The sequence below is a fragment of the Dama dama genome, chromosome 19, assembly GCF_033118175.1.
Source record: "Dama dama isolate Ldn47 chromosome 19, ASM3311817v1, whole genome shotgun sequence".
Lineage (NCBI taxonomy): Eukaryota > Metazoa > Chordata > Mammalia > Artiodactyla > Cervidae > Dama > Dama dama.
Window position 1 is genome coordinate 65882214 of NC_083699.1, and position 18513 is coordinate 65900726.

General features: G+C 48.5%; 1 protein-coding gene across 7 annotated transcripts in view; it reads right to left on the bottom strand.

Annotated features, from left to right (window-relative positions):
• The window catches only part of BTD (biotinidase), a 42498-nt gene that overhangs the window by 3094 nt on the left and 20891 nt on the right, over window positions 1-18513 (bottom strand). For all 7 annotated transcript variants that reach the window (XM_061167282.1, XM_061167279.1, XM_061167280.1 and 4 more), the window contains 2 exons: window positions 13335-13605; window positions 7765-7914 (listed from right to left, as the gene is read on the bottom strand). In XM_061167282.1, coding sequence (XP_061023265.1) covers window positions 7765-7914; window positions 13335-13589 — 405 coding nt within the window. In that variant the 5' untranslated portion in view covers window positions 13590-13605. The remainder of the gene's footprint in view (window positions 1-7764; window positions 7915-13334; window positions 13606-18513) is intronic.

The window sequence follows — 18513 nt, forward strand, 5'->3', positions numbered from 1 at the left end:
TCTCCCAGCAGGAGTGCTCCAACCCCACCTCAGCTCCCCAGCTCCCTCACACCCCAGCTCAGAAACGGGTCTGGGGGCTTCTGCTCCAACAGTGCGGGAGCAGATCTGGCCCCCAGTGGGCAGTGACAACCACTGAGCAAAGAGGAGGCCCTGCTCCACATCCAGCGCAGGCTCTGGTCACCACAACACCTCCTATCCAGGGGATAATGACCAATATAGACCGAGGAAAGAGCAGCAGACATCTATACTAAAGACAGCCTTCACACCAAAATACTAAACCCACACAGGGTACCCAGGAATGCCAGCACATAAAGCTAGACTAGACCTCCAAGACCACAGTAGACCACTGTTTCTCCTAAACTCACAGAGTAAGAGAAATATAAGTGAAACACAGCAGAGGAACCACTCCCAATTCAAAGATCAAGAGAACTCCCCTGAAAGAACAAACGATGAAACAGACCTCATCAGTCAAATATACACTGGATTCAAGAAGGAGATAATGAAAATACTGAAGGAATTAAGAAGAACCATTGATAAAAATGCAGATTACCATTAAAAGGAATTAGAAACTACAAAGAGAAGCCAAGAAAAATTAGAAAACTCACTTGCCCAGACAAAAGCTGAGCTAAAGGCAATGAATAGCAGATTAAATAATGCAGAAGAATGAATAAATACCTGGAAGATAGAATAATGGAAGTCACTCAATCAGAAGGGCAGACAGAAAGTCAAATAAAAAGAAAAAAAAAATGAAAGCAATGTTAGAGACTATGGGATAGTATGGGCTTCCCAGGCGGCATTAGTGGTAAAGAGCAATGCAGGAGACACAAGAACCATGAGTTTGATCCCTGGTTGAGAAGATTCCATGGAGAAGGGCATGGCAACCCACTCCAGTACTCCTGCCTGGAGAATCCTATGGACAGAGGAGCCTGGAGAGCCAGAGCCCACAGAATTGCAAAGAGTCAGACACGCCTGAAGCGACTTAGCACACATGTGTACATAGGATAGGATAAAGGGTGCCAATCTGAACATAATAGAGATTCCAGAAGGGGAAGAAAGACAAAATGGGTCAAAGATTTCTTTGAAGAAATTATGGCTGAAAACTTCCCAAAACGAAAGAAAGAAACAAATATCCAGATATAGGAAGCAGAGAGAGTCCCAAACAAGGTGAACTGAAACAGACCTACACCAAGACATTCTATAATTAAAATGACAAAAGTTAGACAGAGGATTCTTAAGGCAGCAAGAGAAAAACAGAATTAATTACAAGGGAACACCCTAAGGCTATCAGCTGATTTCTCTACAGAAATGGGCTTCCCTGGTGGCTCAGAGGGTAAAGCGTCTGCCTGCAATGCAGGACACCGGGGTTCGATCCCTGGGTTGGGAAGATCTCCTGGACAAGGGACAGGCTACCCACTCCAGTATTCTGGCCTGGAAAATTCGATGGATGGAGAAGCCTGGTGGGCTACAGTCCATGGGGTCGCAAAGAGTCAGACATGACTGAGCGACTTTCACTTTCACTTTTCACAGGATAGCCTACCCAGGAGGATTATCATTTAGAATAGAAAGAGAGATAAAGAATTTCTCAGACAAGCAAAAAACTAAGAGAATACAGCAATACTAAACCTACCCTAAAGGAAATATTGAAAGGTCTTCTCTAGATAGAAAAGAAGCAAGAATCTATGGAAAAGAGCAAATCACAACTGGAAAGTAAATCACTTCAGTAAACTATTATACAGATTTTTTTAAAAAATCAAAAATTTTGTGAAGGCAATGAACAGCAAAAGAATAAACATGAAGATGTAAAAGAGGACATGAAAATCATAAAATGTTGAGGAAGAGAGTAAGAAAAAGTAGATTTTTTTCCTCTGAATGTGTTTCAGCCTATGTGACTATGAGTCTAATGCAAGTAGATGTAGGAAGGAGTTAACATACTTGAAAAACAGGGTGACCACAAATCAAAAACATACAACAGATTCACAGAAAAACAAAAAGAGAACATAAGTATAATACAAAAAGAAAATCATCAAATTACAAAAAGAAGAAGAAAAAGGAACAAAAAAGAAATTAAAAAGTCAACTAGAAAACAAAGTCTACAATGGCAATGAATACATATCTATCAATAATTATCTTAAATGTCAATGGACTAAATGCTCCAATCAAAAGAAAGAGTGGCAGATTGGGTTTAAAAAAAATGCTTATAATATGCTGCCTACTAGAGACTCACTTTAGGACGAAGGACATATACAGACTGAACGTGGGGGAGGTGGGGACTTGCCTGGTGGTCCAGTGGCTAAGACTCCTCGCTCCCAATGCAGGGGCCCCAGGTTCGATTCCTGGTGAGGGAACTATATCCTGCATGCTGTAACTAAGACCCAGCACAGCCAAATAAAGATAAGTTAAAAAAAAAAAACAAACTGAGGGGATGGAAAAATATATTTTATGCATATGGAAATGACAAGAAAATGAGGGTCACAATATTCACAGCAGACAAAATAGATTTTAAAACAAGGACCATAAAGAAAGATAAAGAAGGACACTATATAGTGATAAAACAATCAGTACAAGAAGAGGCTATTACACTTGTCTATATGTATGCACCCAATATAGAATCACCCAAATGTTTAATACATAAAACAAGTGCAGACATAAAGCGAGAAATTGACAGGAATACAACAGTAGTAGGATACTAACACCTCACTCACATCAATGACAGATCTTCCAGGCAGAAAATCAATAAGGCACAGAGATCCTAAATGATACAATAGAACAGTTAAACTTAATTGATATTTTCAGGTCCTTACATTAAAAAAAAAACAAAACACATTCTTTTCAAGTGCACATTGAACATTCTCTAGAATTGACTACATTACTAGGGCACAAAGTAAGCCTCAAGAAATGTAAGAAGCCATAAATCATTTCAAGCATCTTTTCTGACCACAATGGCATGAAATTAGAACTGAACTACAGAAAAAGAAATGAGAAAAAAAAAAAAATGGTTACATGGAGACTAAACAACATGCTATCAAAAACCAAAGGGTCAGTCAATTATGAAATCAAAGAAGAATTTTAAAAATACCTTGAAGCAAATGACAATGAAAACACAACCATACAAAACCTATGGGATGCAGCAAAAGCAGTCCTTAGAGGGAAGTTCATAGTGATACAGGCCTTCCTCAAAAAACAAGAAAAAGCTCAAATAAACAATCTAACCCATCACCTAAAAGAATGAGAAAAAGAACAAGCCACACGTAAAGTCAGAGGCTCCTCTGGGGGCTCAGCGACGGGGAGCTCACCTGCCAGGGCAGGAGATACGGTTCCACCCCCGGTTCAGAGAGGATCCCACATCCGTGCGGCAACTGGGCCTGCGGGCCACAACTTTCAAGCCGCACTCCAGAGCCCGGGAATGGCAGCTACTGAGCCATGTGCTGCAGCTGCTAAAGGCTGAGCACCCTAGAGCCCAGGCTCCCAGTAAGAGAAGTCACTGCAGTGAGAAGCCTGTGCACTGCAATCGGAGAGGCGCCCCTGTTCATGACAGCTAGAGAAAACCCACAGCAACGGGACCCAGCACTGCCAAAAATAATAAATAAAATTATATATATGCCCTAAAGTCATTTAGAAGGAAGGAAACAATAAAGATGAGAGAGGAAATAAATAAAGATTAAAACAACAACAGAAAAAAAATCAATTAAACCAAGAGCTGGTCTTTTGAAAGGCTGAACAAAATCAGCCTATCTCTAGCCAGGCTCAATGAAAAAAAAAAAAAAGAGAGAGAGGACCCCAAATAAACAAAAGAAGGAAAAGAAGAGATCACAACTGCTACCACAGAAATATAAAAGACCGGGAGAAAATACTATGAACAATTACATGCTAACAATTTAGACAACGTAGATGAAATGGACAAGTTTCTAGAAACATACAGCCCACCACAACTGAAGCTAGAAGAAATAGATAATTTGAACAGACCAATCACAACAAGTGAAATAGAATCTATAATTTAAACAAATAAACTTCCTACAAACAGAAGTCCAGGACCAGATAGTTTCACTGGGGAATTCTACCAAACACACAAAAAATAACATACTGATCCTCCTCAAGTTATTCTGAAAGACTGAAGAGGAGGGGCCACTCCCAAAGACATTCTAGGAAGCCACCGTCACCCTGATACTAAAACCAAAGATGCTACCAAAAAAGAAAAGTACAGGCCAACATCTTTGATGAATACAGATGGAAAAATTCTCAACAAAATATTAGCAAACTGAATCCAACAACACATAAAAAAGATCATATACCACAACTGGGCTATTCATCCTAGGGTCACAACCCAGGGTCATAAGGATGGTTCAATGTACGCAAATCAACATGTGATACATCACACCAACCAGAGACAAAAACCACACGATCATCTTGACAGATGCAGAAAGAGCTTTTGATAAAATACAACATCCATGCATGAAAAAAAAAAACTCTCACCAAAGTAGAGATGAGAGAGAGAGGGAACATATCTCAACATAATAGAAGCTACTCATGACAAACCCACAGCCAATATAACACTCAATGGTGAAAAGCTGAAAGCCTTCCTGCTAAAATCTGGAACAAGACAAGAATACCCATTCTCACCACTTGTATTCAACATAGTATTGGAAAGTCCTAGTCACAGCAATGACAAGGAAAAAAAAAAGGCATCATAATTGGAAGGTAAGAGGTAAAACTGTCATTACATGCAGATGACATGATACTGTATACTGGAGTGGGTAGCCATCTCGTCTCCCAGGGATCTTCCCGACCCAGGAATTGAACCTAGGTCTCTTGCCCTGCAGGCAGATTTTTTACCTCTGATCCACCAGGGAAGCCCAATACTATATTTAAAAAACCCCTAAAGACCCACACAAAAACTACTAGAACTGATAAATGACTTCAGTCTGGTAGCAGGACACAAGATTAACATACAGAGATCAGTTGCATTTCTCTACACTGAAAATAAATTATCAAAAAGGGAATGTAAAAAAAAACTCTTAAAATTGTTTCAATAAAATAGAAATACTTAGGAACAAACCTGACCGAGGAGGTCAGGAAAGACTCATATACAGAGAATTATAAAACATTATGAAAGAAAACTGGAGATGATTTAAAGAAATGGAAAGATATTCCATGCTCTTAGATTGGAAGAATTAATTTTGTTAAAATGGCCATACTATCCAAAGCAATCTACAGATTTAATGTCATCCCCATCAAATTATGCATGACATTTTTCACAGAACTTGGACAAATAACCCTAAAATTTATAGAGAACCATAAAAGCCCCAGAATTGTCAAAGCAATACTGAAGAAAAAGAATAAAGCAGGAGGCATAACCCTCCCACACTTTAGACAAGACTACAAAGCTACAGTAATTAAAACAGTGTGGTCTTAGCACAAAAACAAACATGAATCAGTGGAACAGAAGAGAGAGCCCAGAAATAAACCCACATATCTATGGTCAATTTATCTTCAATAAGGGAGGCAAAAATATACGGCAGAGGAAAGACAGTCTCTTCGGGAAGCAGTGGTACAGGGAAAGTTAGACAGCCACATGTAAATAAATCAGTGACCTTCACACCATACACAAAGATAACTCAAAATGGCTTAAAGACTTAAATATAAGACATGACACCATAAAACTCCTAGAAGAGAATGCAGGCAAAACATTTTCTGACCTGAATTGTACCCATGCTGTCTTAGGTCAGTCTCTCAAGCTGAGGGAAAAAAGCAAAATCAAACAAGTGGGACCTAATCAAACAGCTTTTCTACAGCCAAGGACACAGTACAAAAAGTCAACCTACGGACCAGGAGAAAATAGTGCAAATGATGTGACAGACGATGGTTCAATTTCCAAAATATACAAACAGCTCATACAACGGAACAACAAAAAAAACCCAATTGAAAAATGGCCAGAAGACCTAAATAGACATTTCTCCAAAGAAGACACATAACAGATGGCCAACAGGCACATGAAAAGATGTTCAACACTGCTAGTTATTAGAGAAATGCAAATCAAAACTACAATGAAGCAGTGCCTCATTCCGGTCAGAATGTCCATCATTAAAAAGTCTGCAAACAACACGTGCTGGAGAGGGTATGGAGAAAGGAGAACTCTCCGACACTGTTGGGGGGGAATGTAAACTGGCATGGCCTCTGTGGGAAACAGCATGGAGCTTCCTCAAAAAAACTAAAGGGATTTCCCTGGTGGTTCAGTGGTTAAGAATACGCCTTGCAAGGCAGGGAATGCGGGTTTGATCCCTGCTGCGGAACTAGGATTCCACATGCCATGGAGCAACTGAGCCCAGTGGTTTGCCATGACACCTGAGCCCGCGAGCTGCAGCTAGAGAGTCTCTGAGCTACAAGGAAAGCTCCCGCGTGCAGCAACTAAGACCCAGCCCAGCCAGATGACCCAGCAAGCCCACTCCTGGGCGTGCACCTGGAGAAGACTAATCCACAAAGATACACACTCCCCTGTTCACAGCAGCACTACTCACAATAGCCAAGACATGGAAGCCACCTAGATGTCTATCCACAGATGAAAGGATAAAAAGACGTGGTGCACATACACAATGGAATGTTACTCAGCCATAAACAAGAATGAATAATGCCATCTGCAGTGACACGGATAGACCTAGAGATTATCATGCCAAGTGAAGTAAGTCAGAAAGAGACAAATACCACGTGGGATCACTTACATGTGGAATGTAAAATAGGACACAAATGAACTTATCTATGACATAGAAACAGACTCACAGATATAAAGAGCAGACTTGCGACTGCTAGGGAGGTGGGGTGTGGGCTATGGGAGAGATGGATTGGGAGTTTGAGGTTAGCAAATGCAAACTACTATCTATAAAATAGACAAACGAGGTCCTACTATATATATAGCACAGGGAACCATAATCAATGACCTGTGATAAACGGGAATGAGAAAGAACATAAAGAACAATGTGTGTGTAAATGAACCACTTTGCTCTACAGCAGAAACTAACACACTGGAGATCAACTGTACATCAAGGAAAAAACTTTTTTAAAATAAAAATGACGTCAGTATCTGCTGGATGCATGGAAAAGAGTATATTAATAGTTGGAGGTACATCCAATCATTTATGGTTTTCTCTAGAATGCAGGGTAGGATGGGGGGGTGGGGGGTGCTGAAGTGGACTTTCATTTTATTAAGTTTTTACAATAATTTTATTTATTGATTTTTGGTTGTGCCAGGTCTTTGTTCCTGCGAGGCCTCTCTGGCCGTGGTGGGCGAGGGCTTCTCCTGCTGGGAAGCGGGGGCTCGAGGGGGCTTGGCCTTCGGTAGCCACGGTTCCCGGGGCTCTGGAGCGCAGGCTCGGGAGCAGTGGCCCGAGAGCGCAGGCCCACGGGCGGAGCCACTCCGCTGCATGTGGGGTCATCCTAGACCGGGGAACGAGCCTGCGTCTCCTGCCTTGGCAGCTGGACCCTTGACCACTGAGCCACGCGGAAGCCCCGTTTTTTTAACTTCTGTTTGATCTGTGTTCTAGCACATATTCACGCATTCCTTGGTGACTGAAAACCAGAATGAGCCACAGGTGAGTAGCGGCCTCACAGTAGCAGACATACTCTAACTGCGGGCACCGGGAGCTTGGGCTTGGTTTTCGGGACCAAAGGGCTCCGGTCGGTCTCACTCCGCACGTCCTGGCTCCTAGCCCCTGGCCTGGCCTAGCTCCATACGCCTCCTGCCCCCTTAGGAGGGAGACCAGGTCCCTCACTTACCTCCGTGTCATTGAAGCGGTGGGGCTCCAGGCACGGGTTCCACCTGACCGAGTGGGGAGACGGCATGAAGTCCAAGAACGGGTAAATGGATGTCCTTGTAAAGTTGAATCCGTGGATGCCGTCTTCTGGAAACACTATGATCTGTGCACCCTGTAAGTCAGAACATCAGAGGACAGCTTGTTAGCAGGTGCCAGGAAGCAGCCCGCATCCTCCGACAGCCCTCCCGCAGCTGCTCAGAACCAGGGACCGGAGGGCCAGGGACCGGAGCCTTGGTGGGGGTGCTCATGTGGCCTGACTCTGAGGGAACCGAGACAGTGTCCTCCCGGAACCAGGGATGTGCCTGGGGCTGGTCGGGGTTGGAGGGGACTGGTGAGCCTGGCTGGAGGGAGCGGGCTTAGGAGCTGGGGGCGGTGCCTTGGGGGCTGGAGTGGAAACTACGACAGGCCCTGAATGCCTAGCTCAACAGACGTGCTACCAACAGTCCAGGGCTTCTCAGCCTTCACTGTGCTTCTCCGTCAGACAGGGGAGCTTCTGAAAACACACTGGCTGTTTGGGGCTGACCTGGGGGACCATCCCAAGAGCCTGCTTCTGTGGGCTGTCAGTAGGGTCCAGAGACAAGAGTGTGTGTACAGGGCCCCGGGTGACTGTAACGTGCAGCCAAGGAGGGGCCCCCCTGGTCTGAGGGTCCGAGCCCTGGGCCCCTTACAGACCTCTTCACACGTGGGGTGGCACAGGGGGCCGGCAGGCACCTGAGACAGCCCGAGCGGACAGGGCCGGGCCCTTGGCGGGGGGCGCTCTCCGCTTACTGGGCTGAAGGTGCCAAGCCTGGAGCCTCAGCCACAGCGGACGGTGGCGGAGGGCAGCCGGGCAGGCACGGGTCATCGAGAATAACAAGTGATCTGACTCACTGATTTCCAGAATGCGCTGCACACCCTTATACTTTTTCCTGGCTATATAAAACCCATGAAAGTTTACTTGTAGAACATTTGGAACAGAAATTATAAAGGAAGAATTCATAAGCCTGTATCATGAAGATAGGAATTGCTAACATCCTGATTTCATTTTTCCCCCCTCTGCCTATGTGTGTGTGTGTGTGTGTATAATTGAGACAATAATAAACATACAGTTTTCTGTCTTGATGCTCTCACTACAGAACATCAAGACTACAAAGATGCTGGGACTTTCCTGGAGGCACAGTGGGTAAGAATCCGCCTGCCAATGCAGGGGTTCAATCCCCTGGTCTGGGACGATTTCCCGTGCTGCAGAGCAGCTGAGACCCAGCACCCTGATGAGTGAGCCCATGCTCTCTGGAGCCTGCAAGCTCCGAGTGCTCACTGAAACGTGAGTGCCTACAGCCCACGCTCCGCAACGAGAGGAGCCACCCCGAGGAGAAGCCCGCACACCCGCAACAAAGAGTCGGGCCTGCTCAGCACAGTGAGAGACAGGCTGTGTGCAGCAGTGACAGTCAGCCCAGTCAGACATAAACAAAATTATTTAAAAAAACAAAAGCTACAAAGACACCTTCAGAAACATCACTTGTATTAGACGCTCAATAATCTTTAAGAAGACACCACAGTTTATCCTCTGTTACTGGACATTTGAATTGCTCCCAACTTTTTGTAATAAAGAGACAACTGTGGTGACCATCTGCATACAGGGTACTCAAAACACTTTCTGGATGAGCACGGTACACAAACCTTTGATTGGAACTCTGGTTATTTCTTTATAAATAAAGCTTTATAATCCTAAAGCTTTATAAGTGAAAATACTGAGTGTCAAACATAGGAAACAATTTTAAATTCTTAACATACGTTGCCAAATAGCCTTCCAGAAAGATCACAGCAAAATTCATTCCCTCCAGCAGAATATGCATTTGGTCATCTTACTGCACGTTAGAAAGGAAAATTATCACAAACTTGGAAATAAACAGGATGAAGAATGTCAGTCTCCACTCTTTGTATATCTTTCCACGATACAGCAGTGTACTGGCTGACAAGCACATTCAAGGATCATTTATCTAGTGAATGTACCATTGTTTGCCTTTGCTATTTAACAGAACATCACCCTCAACATGATGTTTTATTGCCCTGTAGGACTAAAGAATCCACCTGCAATGCGGGAAACCTGGGCTAAATCCCTGGGTCGGGAAGATCCCCTGGAGAAGGGCATGGCAACCCACTCCAGTATCCTTGCCTGGAGAATCCCCATGGACAGAGCAGCCTGTGGGCTACAGTCCGTGGGGTTGCAGAGAGTCGGACACGACTGCACAGTGCTGCGGAAGACAGCAGTAGCCAGTTTTGAATCTATTGGCAGATTCATTTCAACATTCATCTGACTGATGGATACACTCACATCTCTTCCTCGAATTCTCTTTTGAGCCAGCTTTACCACTTTACTGGTTCCTTGGTTTATTAATGAGTTAAACAAAAGCTTTGACACATGTCCATTCTTCTCAATGGGTAAGAGTCACGTTTCTAACTTTTTGCAAATTATACTTGGACAAATGTTTTCCCTTATTAAAAAACAAAGCTTTGAAAGCACTGAATGGTTACCTGTGGAAAGCAACAGTTATGTATACCTACTAATGTTAAATTGCGTTCCCTAACTACACGTCTGCCAGGAATGAGGACTCAGACTGGAGCGGAGGCAGAACTCGGGGTCTGATACCTTCTAGGAAGCACTTTGCATGCCTGACAAAGGGCTTGACCAGTTTTCTGATAGACCAGTGAGCCCAAGAACTCCTGAGGAATTCTGAGTGCCAACCCAGGTGAACTCCCAGCCTGATATCTTTAAGCATGACTCCTTTTCTTCACTGTAAATGCCTCTGTCAAGAGAGAACTCTTTCAGTTGGCCTGCAGGAACCACTGCCCTTATAGCATTTTTGATACAAAACATTGACATACGCTTGGTATCAACCTGTCTTAGAGGTGACTTTAACACATATAACCACGTAGAGGAACTAAGATGTCTGTAAGCCCTAAAAATGACCAGATCAACAGCTTCATCTCTGCTCCTGGACCACAAGTAGAGCTGGAATGATGTCTGCAGCCAGTGTGGTGGTGGTGATTTGTGTCTGACTCTTTGTGACCCCATGGACTGTAGCCTACCATGCTCCTCCGTCCATGGGATTCTCCAGGCAAGAATATTGGAGTGGGTTGCCATTTCCTTCTCCAGGGGATCTTCCCGACCCAGGAATCGAACCCGGGTCTCCTGCATTGCAGGCAGATGATTTACCAACTGAGCTATGAGGGAAGCATACACTTAACAAAACACTTTACATGTTTCGTTTGGGGGCAGGTGATGAAAAGGCAGGAATACTTCAGTCACGGACTCTGGGTTTCAGTGTGGCATCTGCCAAATGTCTCAGCGTGGTTTTGTGGACAGGATGTAGGGAAAGGGGTGACATTTCAGCACCGTGCAAGCCTATGCCTGCGTGCAGAGAATGGATCTGTGTCAGGAGAGGGCCTTGGGGCATGGCCTGGGTCAGGGCAGACGCAAACAAGGTGTGTCCGGGAGGTGTGAATGACGTGATGGTAACTGATACGCAGGATGGCCGTACAGATCCCCAAATAGCCCAACAGGCTGGAACGATGAAGTTTAATGGCATAAATGGGAGGCTTTGCTATCAGGTTAAATCAATTATCCTTACAAGGATGGCATGGTCGTGGCAGTGTGTGTGTCTGTGCGAAAAGGGCTCGGGGGCTGTGACTGACAGCAAGAGCCTGGCGAGCCCACAGCGAGATGTAACTGTGAAAAGCTTTTTGCCTGGGGACAACACTTAGACTGAGAATGGTGACAGGTCTGCTCCGTCCTGCCCTCGACAGAGCTGTGGGCAGTGCAGGGTATGAGGTAACCCAGGAAGCCTTGGGGGAAGGGCTGGGACTGCCTCTCTCCAGGAGCTGTGGATGGGCCTGGGAGCAGATCCCCAGTGGGCCTGGGGGAGATCCCGATGGGCCTGGGGAGAGATCTCGATCGGCCTGGGGAGAGGTCCCGATGGGCCTTGGGACAGATCCCCGATGGGCCTTGGGACAAATCCCCAGTGGGCCTGGGGAGTGATCCTCAATGGGCCTGGGGACAGATCCCGATGGGCCTGAGGGGAGATCCCGGCTGTGACAGCCAGGCTGCGATCTGGGGAAGGCAGCATGGGTGGGAGGGGGTTCAGTCTGTCCTGCTGGGCTTTGGAGGACAGGGCGATGGGCGGCAGTGGCAGGGAGGCTGACAGTTGCTTATGGAAAGGAAGCTCTTTGCCAGGAGTTCCCACCGTCCTCAAGTGGATGGTGAGCCCTGGGCCCCTGGTGGTGTCCAGGGCTGGCCGTCGGGTTGGGAACAGAGGAGCAGGGTCACCCATCAGAAGCAGCTGGACGCGGCCTTTAGGCGCCCGTCCAACATTAGTGTGTTCCACGTACCTGTGCTACAGGCCACATGTCAGAAAGCAGTGAGGGCCAGTGCCTGGCCGGGCAGGGCTGGCCACCCTGTGCAGGGGCGGGGGGCTGTTTCGGCAGGTGGTCTGCCCCAGACCTCACAGGCACGGGGCTCCACCCCCAGGTGCTCCCCGCCTGTCCCCGGGAGCGGGGTGTCCTTCAGCAGCCCGGCTGGTCCTACCCGCCCAGCCCTCCCTCCAGTTGGTACCCCCTCCTTCCCGGGCAGAGGCGGCACTGGTCCACTCTGTCCACTGGGCTCGGCTCTGTCTGGACTGGGCCCTCAGGCTGCTAGGGGTCTGGCACGGGGACCAGCAATAAGCCCCCTGCGTCGTCGGGAGGCAGCAAACCTGCTCCAGGGCGGCTCCCTGCTTCAGTTAGACTCTGAAAGCCTCTGAGAGCAGGAGCGGCTGTCAGGCGGGTCACCTTGTGGTGTTTCTGCACCGTCTTCCTACCGGGGGCGCCTTAAAAAAAGCCAAGGCCCCTGCCTGCACCCCGGCCCACTCTGTGGGCATGGGAGCCGCCAGATACCCAGTTGGTTTACCAGCCCCATGTGTGAGAACCAGGGGCCTGGCTCGGCACTTCCCACCCTGGCTGGAGGGGAAGCATCACCTGGGGATCTTGCAAAATAATAGATTCTGACTCTGCAGGTCTAGGACGGGCCCCGCGTTCTGCATTTCTCACGGGCTCTGGCGGGCAGGCTGATGCTTCTGGTCTGCAGACCGCCCTCTGAGTAACGGGGCTCTAGCCACCGGATGCGGCCCAGTCCTGAATATTCACTGGAAGGACTGATGCTGAAGCTGAAGCTCCAATACTTTGGCGACCTGATGTGAAGAACTGACTCATTGGAAAAGACCCTGATGCTGGGAAAGAATGAAGGCGGGAGGAGAAGGGGATGACAGAGGATGAGATGGTTGGATGGCAACACTCACTCAATGGACATGGGTTTGGGTGGACTCCGGGTATTGGTGATGGACAGGGAGGCCTGGCGTGCTGCAGTCTATGGGGTCACAAAGAGTCGGACACGACTGAGCAACTGAACTGAACTGAGCCACTTGATTCCTTCAGCTTAGCGCTCTGGGTCTGATTTCCCAGAAGGGCTGTGGGGGACCACTGACCCGGGGCCAGCCCGCCCTGTTGAGCACGCCTTGCCTTTCGGGCTGCAGTCGTCACTTGCTGCTCGTAGACGTCGAGGTTCTGATGCATGAGCTCCAAGGCCTGCTTGCGGCTGGTGAGGGCCAGCGGGTCGGGACTCAGGAAGGACTGGTGCTCGTACACGGCGGCCACGTAGCGGGCGGCCTGGCAGGGCTCGGCCGGACAGCCCTCCTCGGCCGGGTCCCCCGGGACAGCCGCAGCCACGCACCAGCCGCACAGGAGAAGGGCCAGCTGCTGGCCGGCTCTGGACATGGCGCCGCTGGTCAGTCTAGAAGGGGAAGGGGCGAGGAGAGGACAGCTGAGTCCAGAGTCCTGCCAGGACCGGGACTTCCATAGCTGCGATTTATTATTCCCAGCAACTAGACATACCCACTGGGACGCTGCAGCTCAAAGGGTTTGCTTCACGCTCCTAATAAAAGGGCGTGTGTTTCTCCCCAAACACGGAGCGAGGGCCCTTTAATAAAACAGCTCACTGTGTTAACCCTCTGGTTCAGAACATTTCCAAAACAGACCCAGTGCTCGCTGTAATTGCTTCCCCAGCAGGACTCTTCTGGCTGCACGCTTCAGATTCAGGCAATCATAACTATTCTAATGGTTTTACATAATTCTGTGACATACCCCGCACCCCACAGCCTGCCCTCCGTACGCACACACACTGCAGGTCAACCGTCCACGCCGGCTGTGATGGTCGTGGTGCTCAAAGTACATCTTGGCTACCCTAGACATAAAACCTGATGCATCGTAACTCTCCCTGCCTTTCTTTGGTTACTAGTGAATATTTATATACTTATATAAAGGCTTATATATAAGCCTCCCCTTAGCCAGCACAACAGTCTTTAACTTGGTGCAGAGAAATGGCCCACTTCTACTTAAACGTCAGTTTGCAGACGGGCTAAAACAATGACTCCCCCCACCCCTTGAGGGAGTCTTGCCTTGATGGCAACTTGAGAATTGCCATCATACACCGTGACTTTTTCTACCTCTGTCTCTGGGATTTCCAAAACTCCTGGTTTAAAAAAAAAAAAAAAGAAAAGCATACTCATTTGGAAATTAAAATCCTTCCGCAGTAATAAAATGCAACTTTCTAGAAAATAAACTAGAATTTTCTGGAAAGGAAACTCAGCTTTCTAGCCCCAGCTGTAAGAGATCAGAAGTAAATCGTATCACTTACAACGACACTTCTGTGTGTGCCTTTTCCCCCCCAGGAACAGGAATTTTACTTTTTAATAGTTATGTGTCACTGGGCGTTTTTACACATAGTTCTGCCTTGAAAATCGACCTGGCCTGGCAGCCAAAGCCCCTCCCCTGGCACACAGATTTGCCGGGTGGGCCAAGGCCGGGCCCCGTGCTCCGTGGAGATGTGCCCAGGCTGACCAACCACCCAGGAATCCAGCTAAACACCAAGACGGCAGAAACGGATCGAGAAACCATATTCTGCTCCTTAACGAGAAAATGACGTCCCGCCCAGGTCTGACTCAGAGCCCCCGTGCTTGCATTCCAAAACCAGACTCTCCAGGCACCGCACATTTCTTTTTCTTGCAAAAGTTCCAAAAACAAAAGCAACCGCAACTTTTTCAGCGGTGGACCCTGGGCTCCTCCGGGTGTTCCGTCAGAACCCCCATGAACTCAGAGACTTCTCCAGCCAGGCGGCACGCCTTCCCTGCCCTGTCCCGGCCCCTCGCAAACTGCCCCTTCTTCCCCAGGAAATAAAGGGTCCACCCGAATGCCAGGCCCCGCGCGCACTGCCGCCGTCTGGGCCCCTGTGAGCAGTGTCCGGGAGATCAGAACAAGGGGCCTTTGAGCGGGCGGTCAGGAGCTTTTCAGCAGAAACAGAAGTGCAATTGATAAGCGTTCTTATTTGAGTTTTGTTTCTGAAGACCAGCAAGGAATAATTTTTAAAGTCTCAAAAATCTGTTTAACATTCCAGCTGTAGTTTCAGAATGATGATAATGGAGAGTTGTTTGGGCAGGGGTGGGCGGGGGGGGGGGGGGGGGGGGGGGGGCGGGGGGGGGGGGGGCGGGGCGGGGGAGCTTTCATCTTCAAAGTCATATTCACAATGTAAGGCCATGGGCTCCCTGAGTGAGTGAGTGAAAGTCGTTCAGTCGTGTCGGACTCTTTGTGACCCAATGGACTAGAGTGTCCATGGAATTCTCCAGGCCAGAACACTGGAGTGGGTAGCCGTCCCCTTCTCAGGGGATCTTCACGACCCAGGGATCGAACCCAGGTGTCTCCCTAAGAGGGAGGGAAACGAGGCCGTGATGGGGCCGGGTCGGGGCCGGTCAGGAGGCCCCGGAGCAAGGGTGCTGTTTGCAGGCCCCTCCTTTTGCAGCTAAGAGCTGCCCACCCCTGCTGCGGGGAGGCAGAACCTCTGCTTACGTCTCAGGGACGGCGAGCCGGCAAAGCCAGGAACTGGTGGAGCCGGCACGGTATCACCTTTCTTTCTATTTTGAGAAAATAAATTGAGATTCTTTACAAAAGGAGCCTGGCAGAGGGGCTGTGAGTGGCCATCGTTTCTGCGTGAAGAGAGGTCAGTCAGGAATGAGCGGTTAGGCAGATTCAGCCAGGTAGTCACGCTCCAAAGGAAGGAAGCCTAAGGAGGCGGCAGAGAGTGAGTCATTCGAGTAAAAATAGGCACCATGGTGTGTCCCTGCTGTGGAGTGGTGCCATCGCGGACATTTTCACCGAATTCTTCATGCGGCAGGAGCTCTGAAAGGCAGGGCTGGGGCGCGGCCAGGATGCGAGGTGGCTCGGAGTTGGCTCGGGAGCCATGCCCGTGGCTGAGGGGCGGGGGGCTCCCCGGGAATAACTGGGCCCTGGGAGGCCGGAGGTGTCTGGCCGTCCAGCAGCTGACCCTCCTGCAGAGCTGGGCAGGGCCAGGACCCTAAACACGGAGGTGGCTGGAGGCCCGTGTTCCGTCTGAAGAGCGAGCTACGAGCCTCCTTCCATCCTAGGCATCTGACGAGAGACGAGACTCCGGAAAGGGCCCGGCGTGGCGGCGTCACTGACGGCGTCGGGTGCCCGTGAGCCGGCGGGGGGATGGCACGGCCGGCAGGCACTCCCTTCAACGTCCGCCTCACGCCTGCCTGTGCCAGCCCTTTCGAGTGGACCCCTCCCCCCCCCCGCCCCCGCCATGTATCTGCCACAATCTACACAGAGGGTCCCTCACTCGTGACTTTACATGCCGCAAAAGCCGCATGCTTTCAGCGGAAACTGTGCTGGGGATTCAGAATGGGGGCCTGCCTGGCAACCCCCTCTCTCACCCCGCGCAGGGCAGACTCGGCCGCAAGATCACGAGGCTGAACGACCTGCGCTCCGACAACCGTCTGCACCCACACTGTCCTGTTTCTCCCTTCCAGCCCCGTGTTCCAGAAACCCCAGGAGACGTTCCACCCTTCGTGATAAACTAAGCCTGGGGTTAGAGGGTTCTGTCCTCCTGCATAACGTGAGTGCTTTGGGCCCAGGTGAGCTGGTCGTGTTACATGTACTTTCTACCCTCAGATCTTTGCAACTGATGACGAGTTTATCGGGACATTAATCCCGTCGCTAATGCCTGCTGACTGCACTTCATGCTGCAGTTGGCAATAAGTAGGAAGGAAAGATAAAGACAGGGGAGAGGGCAGGAAGGCCCAGGGGTGGGGGTGGGGGCAGGTTTTAGACCAGGAAGGGCTCAACGGGACCCTGGCATCTGAAGAAGGTACGAGAGGAGGGCTGCGGACTCCCGGGGGGAGAAGGCTCCAGGCAGAGGGATGCTTGGTTAAAAGGGCCAAGTTGGGGTTCGGGGGTGGCTCAAGAAACAGCCAGGAGAGCAGAGGGCTGGGAGGCGGTGGAAAGTGAAGTCAGAGGGCAGCGATGGACAGCGCCCCCAGTGGTCCCGCCTCCTTCGGCCCCTTCTCCACGGAGATCCAAGTAGAGCCTGAGCCGCTCAAAGCAGCTTCTCTGCTCAGAATTCCCCGGTGACCCCCCCGGCGCCCCCACAGGGAGAGCCAGGGCGCTCACAGTCCCGACAGCAAACGGCTGCTGGGATGGACGGACTCCTTCACGCCAGCATCCTCATCTGCCCACTGCCTACAGAAGCCTCTGCTTCTCATTTCATAAGGAAGCATGCTCCCCGGGTGCTCATTCTGCTCGGGAAAGTTCCTGCGATCCACGAGGGAAAGCAATCAAAGCCTTAAATCATGACGTGGAAATTGATTTTGTGGAAATTTGGGAACATGTCAATCATGAGATATTTTTACACACAAGGAACTTGGATTTTCCACCTTGGTACATGAGTCACTTTGATAATTAGCTGTGTTTCCTTCCTAGCCTTGCTATTACAGTAGTGTCTTTTGCAATAAAATGAAAGGATTATTATGAAGGTATTCTTAATAAGATAATTTCAGAGGCGGGTATATACCTTTAAAATTTTATTTATAGGTGTCCTTATTGTTTTAATAAAAGAGCTTGTCACTTTCCACTTGCCGGGGAGAATAACAGCCCCCTTATTGGGAAAGAGGCGGGAAGAGTTGGCAGAGGAAATGTTACATCCTGTGGAACAAAGCAGGACCAGCTAAGTCATTAGGAACGAGCAGAATACAATTCTACATGTATCCGACAGGACTCCAAGAAAAACACTGTGAAGCTCTAGTTTTAAACCCATTCTCATGAATTTTGTGATTTCCCTAAGTCCATTTACATAAGTAAGTATGAGCATCTCGTAAGTCAGACAAAGGAGAAATATGACATCCCTTATAAGCAAAATCTAAAAAGAAATGATATAAATGAATTTATTTACAAAACAGAAACATACAAACTATGAGAACTTATGCTTGAGGGAAATGGGGGTGGGAGGATGGAGGGAAGGAACAGTTACGGAGTTTGGGATGGACATGGACACGCTGCTGTATTTTAAATGGAGAACCGACAAGGACCTGCTGACCAGCACAGGGAACTCTGCTCCATGTTATGTGGCAGCCTGGCTGGGAGGGGAGTTTAGGGGAGAAGGGATACATGTATGTGTATGGCTCAGGCCCTTTGCTGTCCTCCTGAAACCATCACAACATTGCTAATCAGCTATACTCCAATAGAAAATTAAAGAAAAAAATTTTTTTAAAGAAATAATGCCTATGGCTGGTTCATGTTGAGGTTTGACAGAAAACAGCAAAATTCTGTAAAGCAATTATCCTTCGATTAAAAA